The 10,923-nt window shown below is 39.5% G+C and overlaps 1 protein-coding gene across 2 annotated transcripts; it reads right to left on the bottom strand.

The window, feature by feature from the left end:
* Window positions 1–2,879: 2,879 nt before the first annotated feature.
* prdm2a (PR domain containing 2, with ZNF domain a) lies at window positions 2,880–10,061 on the bottom strand. Of its 2 annotated transcripts, XM_082187632.1 has the most exons (3): window positions 9,988–10,061; window positions 8,029–8,106; window positions 2,880–7,889 (listed from the first exon to the last, which is right to left on the bottom strand). In XM_082187632.1, exons 2-3 carry the CDS (start codon window positions 8,069–8,071, stop codon window positions 3,463–3,465), a joined length of 4,470 nt encoding a protein of 1,489 aa, XP_082043758.1. In that variant the 5' UTR covers window positions 8,072–8,106; window positions 9,988–10,061; the 3' UTR covers window positions 2,880–3,462. The 2 variants fall into 2 exon arrangements, with proteins under 2 accessions (XP_082043758.1, XP_082043759.1); XM_082187633.1 differs by lacking the exon at window positions 9,988–10,061 and having other exon boundaries at window positions 8,029–9,981.
* Window positions 10,062–10,923: the final 862 nt, after the last annotated feature.

Raw genomic sequence — 10,923 nt, 5'->3', positions numbered from 1 at the left:
TACAACTCTTTCCCTCGCGCTCATGCACAGCCCACACCAGCCAATGAGCAAGAAGGGCTCGCACTCACATTAACCAATCGCAGTCCACAGTCCTCACCGCGAACCAATCGGGGGAGAGAACAAGAGGAGGCTCGAGATGTCCGCAGGAACCAATGGGGAGATACGGGGTGAACAAGGCAGAGGGGAGGGAGTGACGTATGCGCAGGCGTGCGCGCGCTCGTTCTCTGCTTGGATTTTTTTTGTTGTGTATGAGCGCGTGGCAGGAATTTCAGCAAGGGAGAGGGGAGGGAGTCTCCAAGAGCGCGCACTACCCCCGAACCGGTTCAGACCGGGCGTAGGGAGGTTTGGTTTGGTTTGGTTTGGATACCAACGCCTGTCTCGCTCATGCTACGTGTTGAAACGTTTAAAAAAAAGAAAAGAACGGTTGCGCGAAGAAACCCCCCCACCCCGAGGAGGTGGGGAATGAGCGCGTCTGCAGGCGCATCCTCACTCTTTTGTGTAGCTCAACCAGCGTTTTCTTAATGTCGTGGCAACCCCATAACAACAAAACACTGAAGATTTTTGTTCTCTGAAAGATAGATGTCGGATATGTCTCAGAGCAACGTTAACGGCGATGTTTAATTTATTTTGTTTTAGTGACAAATGCATCACTTGGGGGCTATTCACACAATTCGTTACGGAAGCAGAACCCGTACTATTCTTATGTGAGATCAAATCATCCCACGACAAAATGACCCACTTTGGCTTTGTTTACACCCAGAAAGGCAGAGGGAGGGGCGATGGGGGAGAGAAATCAAGCATTATAGATACATTAAAGACATTATTAAACCAGCCGGTAGATAAATGATGTCTTTAAGTAAAATCAAACCTGTCTCAAATTAATCTTTCTTCTATTCTCAGTGAAATGTGATCTGTACTGTTAACAGAAATAACACAATGCAGTAAATTCTCATTTCAGCCTTAAAGGACTGTTGGTCCCGCCCTTATTTTGACCTGACACGTCCATCAACCCCCAGCGCCAATTTTCTTAGCCAATCAGCTTTCAAGGAATATTTTCAGGGCGGAACATTTATGGCGTGATACTTATTTATTTATGTTGATACGTTCAATGTTCATTGCACAGCCTGAATAATGTTTATAAAACCGTGACCCATTCATGTTAACAAAGTGCTTTAATATGATGGACAAATTAAAGATCTTCTTATGCAAATGCATTACAAATATATTTTTTCTAAACAAGAACAAGCACGAACTGATAAGAACTGATAAGAATTGAAATGTGTACCTTGAAATGCAATGTAAGTCGCTTTGGATAAAAGCGTCTGCCAAATGCATAAATGTAAATGTAAACAATGATGTGGGCTACTGTGATGTAAATTTCCTGGTGGTGCGATCATGCGGCGAGTCAACGATGCCACCTAGTGGATATCATTACTATAACAACAGCACACACTTCAGATAGAATAAGCTTATTTTGGCATGATAAAATCAAAATCATACGTAAAATATATAGAATGATAAATATAATATTTTTTTTATTTATTTACTTGATTAAGTAACCAGTTGTGCAAGACAATAAACACTATCCATGATTCATTAACATTTCGTTTTTAGTTATAATAAGTCATATTTAGATATACACTGTAACATTGTCACAATAGTAAGTTTGTGTTTATCAGGCTTGTGAGTGGTATTGGAATGCATCTGAAATGCCACTGACATCCTTTACCCTTGGGATGCATAATTGTTGGGGTAGAATAAATGTTATTAAAAAACCTGATACATTTATGTTTATGATACAGGGTGTAGTTTAGCTTGTGATATTATGTAATTAAAAAATCAAACACATTCATTAAATGAAGTTAGAACAGAGCAATTTATTCAATCATTCACATTTCACAATAAATTGCTTCTGAAACCCTTTCAAAGCCTGAAAACGTTGGGTCAAACTCAAGAATATTAGTGCCATAAAGCAAACTTTTAGGCAGAAAGTAAACAATGGATTAAAAGTTTTATAAATAAAGTATTATACATTGTATTATATAAGTATTATAAAGTAGACTATTTAGCTAAGTGTATCTTTCTGCTAGCAAGCTTAACATTTTCAGTCACAACAATCATAGTGTAAACTTTTCGTTGTTCATTAACTTTACCTGTTAACTTGTTCTTTCTCTCTCTCTATATATGCATCGTATTTATATCATCATTATTGTTAAATCATTGACCCTTTTAAGACTTTTTGTTTACCATCAGCATGGCCAACAAGACACGTCATCAAGACACATATTTGTGCTAAAACAATCATCTTTAGAGCTACATTTCCAGACCTGATGGCTAATGTCTTATTTCATAAATAACTATCTTCCCTAATGCTACACAATATGTGCATTAAAAAAAGAGACCTACTCATTTGACAGCTGACCAAATATGTTTATATTTCAGAAGGAGAATAGCACAAAAAGGGAGAAATGGAGAGAACTAGAGAGACTTTTAAAATATATTCATACATATTCTTTGTGAACAGAATATACATTTCTCCTGCCCCTTGTGGTGCAGATATATTATATTCTGACCCTTCCCTTCACCCATATGGAATCTCTGGCATGCATGAATAATCTAAACTGCATCAATACAAACAAATAAAACACAACTAACACAATCTACAAAAATAGAAGCCAGAAACCATTACAACAAATACCTGTTTTCCAGTGAACCTCACTGAACACATCTCGTCTTCTCTTAAACACAGTATACATACATTAATAAATAATTGGAAGTAATTGACTGTATTGCAATGCATTTTGACACAGGTGAATATGAACTACAGCATAAAGTGCATGAGACCCCCCCCCCCCCCCCCCCCCCCCCCCACTCCCCCACTCCCCCACTCTTCAGACTTTGATTTAACATGACATTTTACTATGATTCTAAGGTTTGAGGTTTATGTAATCCAAAGGTACTCAGCCTAGCTCCCGGAGATCTACTTTTCTGCCGAATTTAGTTCACGGTTTAATCTAACACACCCAAACCAGCTCATCAAGGTCATTTCAAAAGGTAATTTCATGTGTTAGAGCAGAGGAGCTAAACTTTGTAAGAGGACATATCCAGAAACTGTGATAGCATATTAAAATGTTTCAGATGGCAAAAGTATTTACATATGACAAGTTGATATGTTGACTGTGTTCTCATATGAATAGATAATGGCATTTCATAATACTTACAATGTAAATAATACTTACAATGTAAATATTATAGCCTGCTGTGTTTGAGCCAGTGAATTTAAAAAGATTAAAAAAAATAAAATAAAAATTAAGGACATTCTTATTTCAGCCATAATTTTAAGTTTGTTTCAACAATGTCCAATATTTAGATGCATATTTACAGGTAAATGTTGCAGTGAGGGGGCATTAAAAAAAAACAAAGAGAAAAAAAACCCGGATACAAGTCAATAGTTTACAAGTCTCATTTCTTGACTTGAAGAATGACAGGATGCATGATGATGTTGTTGCTGTCCGGCTGTTTAAGGACTGTTGTTGTAGTGCTGGCCTGCTGCACACTGCGAGTAATAGGTCCTCCTACTCTCTCTCTCAACCTCAGAGACAAACGGTCCTCTCTTCTGGGCTGTAGCTTCACGTCGCCCACTCCCTGCTCCATTTTTCTACCTAAAACATGTACCCGAACACCCGGCTCCTGAGAATTAACCTGAGCAACAGAGGAGAGGACTATCTTGCCTTTTTTACCAGATTGAACCACAGATGTTGACAGAATGGAAGATCTTTTGAGTCTAAAATCCTGAGTGGTATCAACTGCGGCATCTTGCTTGATGATTTGACTCTTTGTTATTATTTTTGGCCCATGGTTTGACCCTTGTGGCTTTGCACTCATATTTGCTATTTGTCTGCGAAGGCTCCCGTTGTTCTCCTGAGCTGAAACGATATTGAGTGTTCTTTTCTTGGAGTTTCTACTAGCCGGCCTCATGGGGCAGCTAAAAGCTACATGTTTCTTTAAGCTAGCATTGTATGTAAACTCCCTGCTACAGTGAGGACATGCAAAAATGTCTAGGTCATCCTGAACAAAGGCCTTTCTCAGACCAGCAGGTCTACCCCTTTGCAACAGCTGAGATTTCTTCTTATTCAGGAGACTCATTTTTATTTTAACTGCCGATTCGTGAAAGTTCAGTTTTTTCGGTTGTCCGACCTTTTGAGAGAGATTCTGCCTACTATTATCAATCCTTGCAGTTGATAACACCCCATTTTGTGCTTTTGCAAACTGCTTAAGTGGTATAGGGTTCTTTTTAGGAGTGTAGCGCTTTTTGTCACTAGCATTAGCACAGGCTAAGATGTGCTTGTGCAGTTCGGGCATGTTGTCAAAGCTCTTACCACACTTGGTGCAACGAATGGCTGTGCTGAAGGTCTGAGGGATGTTGTGGGTGGTAAAGTTGGTGGCTGATGCAGCTGTCATCCCAGTTGGCGTTCGATTATGGTATGGAAAAGGAGGTGGTTTGAAACTTGGGTAGTGTTGATTAATGCCTAGACGTACATCTGGGCCTTTTGGTTTGACCCCTCCAGATGCCATGATTTTTATTGTTGTAAACAGCTCTTCAGAAGTGTCCAAGTCGTCCAAGGCATCCTCCTCTGCTTTTAAGGTTATGTTGTCAGATTCTTGCTTAATTTCTTTGATTGGAAGGCTTGGATCAGTCATGTCAGTTTTGGGACTGTTATGGTTTTCAGGTCTTAACTTGCCATGTACTACTTCGGTGTGTGAGCACTCTTGACCGGGATGGAGATCTCGCTGATGCTGTTCCAAGTTGCAGAGGAAAGCAAATTCCTTAGAACATGTTTTACAAACATAAATTTTACCGATGCCATGATAACTGGAACGATGCTCCAGCAAACCTGTGTCGCTCTTAAACAACTGTACACAAAATTCACATTTATAGGGCCACTCTTTAGAGTGTTCACCTACGTGTTGGCTGAGAATCTTCATGGACTGGAAGGGCTGTTCACAAACATTGCACATAAAGTTCTTGCAAAAAGTATGCAAGGGAGGCAATTCATCTTCAACTGTGTTTTCCTGCTTAGAACAATCAGAGGACTGGGCTTTGTTCTGTCCCTCTTCTTCGCTCTCTGCTTTTACAACACTAGTGGAAGCCGTGAGGGTCGGTGTACCATCTGTAGAGCTTGATGACTGCTCTATAGAAACCGACTGTGTGGATGATTCAGAAAGTAGGGAGGTGTCTTGACTAAGAGATTGCGGCTCAGATGGGACATAAGGTTCTTCTTGTAATGCATCGACAGGTATTTTATCTGAGAGGCAATGAACAGAATTAGCTTGGAGAGCTGGGAGAATATTTTCTGTAGATTGCAGTGCAACTGTATACTCAATAACAACAGTGTTTGGAGGAAAAGTCAAGGATGCGATGTTGGACTGATTAACAGGCAGAGATGGAGAAAACATCTGTGTGTCAGAAGCTAATACAGAATCTACAACCAACGTTCTTTGAGTTAGTTCACATATGGCAGGATCAGCAACCCAATGAGGGCCTTGTAAAGTCAGGGAAGGGGCTGCAGAGGACACCCAATCAGGGATTGTCACTTTCAAATCATCCTGTGAGAGATGTACAGGATTATCAGCGCAGTCTTCTACAGACGCTGTGGGTGGTACAGTGTCAGATACCAGGAAGGTTGAATGGTGAGTTTGAATGTCCTGATTGGGTTCCACTGTGGGAGTTGATAGAAAGGATACAAAAGTTGGAGATGAAGAAGATGAACAGTGACGTGGAGGGACTGGGGCAGTTTGATGGATACTGACAGGAGCGAGCAATGGAGGGGTTAAATGGATTGAGGCAGGAGGAAGAGCCAATTCAAACAAAAGCTTTTCAGGGTTTGGTGGACTTGCATCAGACACTGGCACAACTGCAAGGTTTGTTAGGTCAGGAGCACTGAGGACACCTGCAGCAGCTGAATCTTCAACAGAAGGATTGTCTACCCCACCATACTCATTCATAAGCACCTTCTGAAGCATACTAGAGTTAGGTTTATTCTTCCTCAAAGCAGGCTGAGTGAGGTAGACTCCAGTGGAGTCACAGTCTAAACTCTTTCCACTAATACTTAAGTCCAAAATGGACTCTGCTAAGTCTTCACTGCTGTCTCGCTTACCTACAGAGTTGGAGAGGTCCAATGGCTGTTGATTACAGGAGTTTCCTCCTGTTCTTGATACAGAGCAGTCCAATGGCAAGATCTGTTGCTGCATTTGAGCTCCATCAGAGCTGTTTATGGGTAAATTTAAAAGCTCAATTTCTTCATTGCCCAAAAGGCTCAACTCGTGGCTCTCCGACTTTGACATCTTGGCTTTTGTAGAATCCTGATCTTGATTTTCTACATTCAGATCAGGGGTTTGCTGTTGTGAGCTGGGAGGCGAGGTTGTCCTTCTCTTAAATCTAGTTGTTGTTGCAGGTAAAACAGTCAGGGATAAGGGAGGACCCAGATTGTGACCATCGGCAATTAACGCAAACGACTGATTACTGCCATCCTGATTCTGCAGGAGCTGCTTGAGTTTGGGAGACAGATAGACCGTTTTTTCCTTGTGAAATGCAACTGTCTCAATGCACTGAGGTAAATGAGCAGTGACCAGTGGAGCTCCAGAAATAGAGGACAATGTTAAAGATGACAAGGAAGATGATGAGGTACTCAAGATGGATTCAGACTCTAATTCTGTTTTTATTTGTGGGAGTAAAGGTGGGGTCGACGTCCTTCTTTTGGCTGAGGATTGTCCAGACAGGTCAGATATGAAACTGCTGTTACTGGTTTCTAATTTAAGAGCTTGTGTAATTTGAGCTGGACTGATTATAACAGCATTCAATCCAATCACAGCAGAGCTCCCAGAGTTCATCTCAATCACCTCACAGTTACTTACAGCACTCGTCGAGACAATTTTCCCATCTATGTAGAAGCTAAGATTCTCTGAAATATTACTGGAGATGTCAACCATGTATTCCTTTTCCTGATCAATGTCCTCTGCACACCGTGGGTTAGGAGTCTGACAGTCCTGTGCTGTCTCAACAAGCTGCTGTCCTTCAGGTTCTTGAGTGATTTTGACCATCTTATAAACTCCTCTAGGAAGAAGCTGGCGCTCATGGATCCTGCGCTGATGTCTCCTTAGACTAGTATGAGTCCTAAATGCTTTTTTGCAGTACTTGCAGATGTGTGAGACTTTGAAAGCACATTTTGTATCATCCCTATGTTCACCATCAGCTGCATTAATGCACTTGTTTGGCTGTGGGTTTTGTAATGCTATTTTCAAAGGTTCACCACTGCCAGGGACATTCTGACTAGCTGTGCAAGTCGCAATTGTGTGATCATTCGTCTTCCTATTTATTTTTTCATGCCTTTTCTCATGCCTCCGACGACTAAACAGCGTACTGAAGGTCCTTCTGCAGCGATTGCATTTAAACCGCTGTGTGTGGCAGGTTGAAAGAGCATGTGTTTGTATGTGACGCTGCAGGCCTTGACTACTTGTAAACCTTCTCTCACATCGAGGACAGGGCAATTTACCCTGACGTTTAGTACTATAGTCAAGGTCAGCCTTAGTGTCATTTATAGGCAAATCAGTTCTATAATCCTGTTTTATCATTCCAGCATGCTCATGGTCACTTGCCTGACAGGCTTGATTATGATTAGCTAGATTTTGAGACACAGACTGGCTTGCATTCTGGAACAATTGGGTGTTTTGTTTGTCTTTGCAATCCATCTTCTCATTGGTTCTTTCTATCTCTCTCCCTTCTGGCTGCAAGATACTATGAAGTGCAGCTTCATCAGAGTGGTCATCTTGAACCTCAGGTTGCTGGAGAAAAACCTCTGATGGCATACTATGTCTCTCCTCTTCCACAACTGAAATATATGAATATACCAGTGACATAAGGAAGAATTGTTAATTGCTGTATGATTGTATATACCCTGTGCAATCTTTTCCAACGTATGTCAAAAACATTTCTAAATGCACAAAATGAAGAAACATTTTTAAACTTACTGTCATCTGATCTCCACATCTTCCTCATTGCCCTCCCTAACATTTATTCTTGGGTATGTAGGAGAGGCCCCCTGTTGGCTGAAGGGGAAAATGAACACATATTTTTTTGACAAAGATTTAATTTTAGAATGAAGCACGCAAAGACAATAGCCTACTAACTTAAAAATAACAATCCATAAGATATATCTCTATTAATTGCATACTTTATCAGAATTTATGTTTGTGTGAAAAATTAACCAACTGTGTGACAGAGAGTGCAGTTGCTGATTCATGGCATGCTGCAATGTCACTCTTGTCTGACATCTTAAACTAACCTAGGATCAATGCATACACATATACTCATAAAGGCAATCGACATGTCTGAAAATGTGAAGGCCTAAACAAAGGATAATTAAATCATCATCATCATCATAATCGCAACTTTTCAAATGAAACAAAGGTGGGCAGTTGCTGAATTACAGAAAATCTTTTTACCATTAAAAGCATATCTAGATTGCTATGACCTTAGACAAATATACATAAATTGGAATAACAAAACAACAAGATTGATTAAGCCAAGCACAGTCCAGCAGTGCAGAGTGTTAAGAGATAAACATTATTTTCCCAAGAATACTTACTCTGCCCTTCAATAAAAAAAATAGCATTAATGCAAACATACTTGTGCAAAACAAAGACACATTTTACCTTGAAAACTGAAGACTGCTGTAACATTGGCTGAGTACACTATCAGTTTAACCAATTTGAAATTAGCTACAGGAGTGAAATTACTATTGTAAATGTTATGATTTATGATTTCATTTGTGATCATGTTAATTGATGTAAAATTACATGCATCTGGTGTATCAACACTTTTTCACCTGCATGTTAAAAAACCCTTAAAAATCATGGCTGGCCAGGCAGAGAGGGTTGAAATGCTATTTTCCAAAGTATTGTCATTTGATTGTACAAGGTTGCACAAAATAGCACCATGTATACATTTTACACAATTCTGAGAATGTGATGTCTATTATGTTTTTTAATGGTTGTTGTGGGTGGTGAGTGGGTTGGCATGTTTGTAAATTAAATTACCACAACAAATCCATGCACAAAATGTAAAAATTGGTGATGCAATCTATACCCCACATTCGACCAGTAGCCTACTACAAGATATACATTCAGATGTGGCTGAAGATAAACATATAGGAAGTGACATCCTCATGGGTTCATTTGTAGTCTACCTGTAAGACTATGAAGGAGTGGGTGGGGTCAGATAAACTTCCCTAAGCTAATATTAAATAATCTCATTTTACTTCTTAGGATCACAGGGCGTCCTAATGCAGTAAATAGACAACTTATCAATGTCAACACAATGGCAATAGGCACGAGTCTTTGTCTACGATGCTCAAGAAATAACGTAATGCACCAATAACTGCCGCATTCCCGCTGTACATATGCGGCGGATCGATTTACCACCGTGCAGCGGATGTTTATAATATTTCCCAGGCCTATTCGGATTTATGCATGTGTTCAAATAATTACGTAATTACACAACATAAATACATGCTGTCAGCGAATAGATTCAAGTGTTTAAAGCGGGAATAATCGTGTAAACATGTCTATTGTACAGTCAAGGCGCACATGTTGCGGGTGTCTGACAGCCCTTAAAATTAGAAAGCTCGTTTGGCACTGTCGCTGAGCGCAGACGGGAAGGTCACGGTCAGAGACACACGCTTCACGTTTAAATGCTTCGACATGCATTAAGTTAGTACGCCTGTATATCGCTGTGAGTTTTACGGCGTTATTACTAACAAAAAAATAAATAAAAAAAAGCATGCGCCGTTAGTCTCAGAGCTAACTCGCAGACAACATAAACGAGATTGATATTAAAACTTCGGCAAGCCGTTTTATGCCACATGATTTTGATTAGGTATGCCCTTTTTGGTCTCTGTATTAAATTGGCAATACCTATGTATTGCTTACCAGCTTTGTTGTGACGCCTCGCTGCTTGAGTCTGGTGGGCACGCGCAGGACGGACGCGCTACTGCAGACTGAACTACTGAAAAGGCGCATGTGCGAGATCTCATGCACCTGTACAGTACATGGAATATTTCACGCAAAGCAAAAGTCTCTTTACATTATTCAGTTATGTGTAATGAGTCAGTTTGAATTTTTTTATTATTTTTTTTAGTCTGATCACGACAAATATATATATTCCCAAATGGGCAAAGGGACAACAGATTGCCGTTTTTAACAGCATAATTAGGCTATTTTCAAATATTTTCAGGGAGAAGGTTTTATTGGTTAGAGATCTTGAAAATGTTGTGTTTGGAATGTTGTTATTTGATAATAAGGTATTTTTTGTTTAAAAAAAAAATCCCTCAGAAATGTAAATGCATGAAAGCAATTTTTAAAAGGAGATTATATAGGCCTACCAACACCAACAATGTATTAAAAAGAAACTCGGTGTTATCCACCAACTGAATCTGAAGGATTGTCATTAATACAAAATATTACTAATTTAAGCATATAGTTTATACAATTACATATTTGTTTATTTAAATGTATTTATATTATGCTATATAAATATGTATTGTTCTCAGTAAAAATCTTTTATGAAATATTTTATGCAAATTAATTCCAAATTAGGCAACACCCACGATTTGCTGGTGTGTTTTCATCATCCATTGTGTCAGATGACAGCAGAAACAAAGCACACACTCCTACAACCTCGAACCGAAATTGCAATAGCCTATAACGTTGTAGCTAATAGCCTATACATGGATTTTTTACTCGAGTGCAAAGGAGCACGGCTTTTATTGCTGGCAGGTGTGTGCTCATGTTAATGTATGCTATAGACATTAAAAACTATCTAAGAAAAATATTTATATTCAAGGTCTTTGTTCTTATATCAGAATT

The sequence above is a fragment of the Leuciscus leuciscus genome, assembly GCF_965113295.1.
Source record: "Leuciscus leuciscus genome assembly, chromosome: 13".
Taxonomy (NCBI): domain Eukaryota; kingdom Metazoa; phylum Chordata; class Actinopteri; order Cypriniformes; family Leuciscidae; genus Leuciscus; species Leuciscus leuciscus.
The sequence above is the reverse complement of the archived record's forward strand: the minus strand, read 5'-3'. Positions and strand labels throughout refer to the sequence as shown.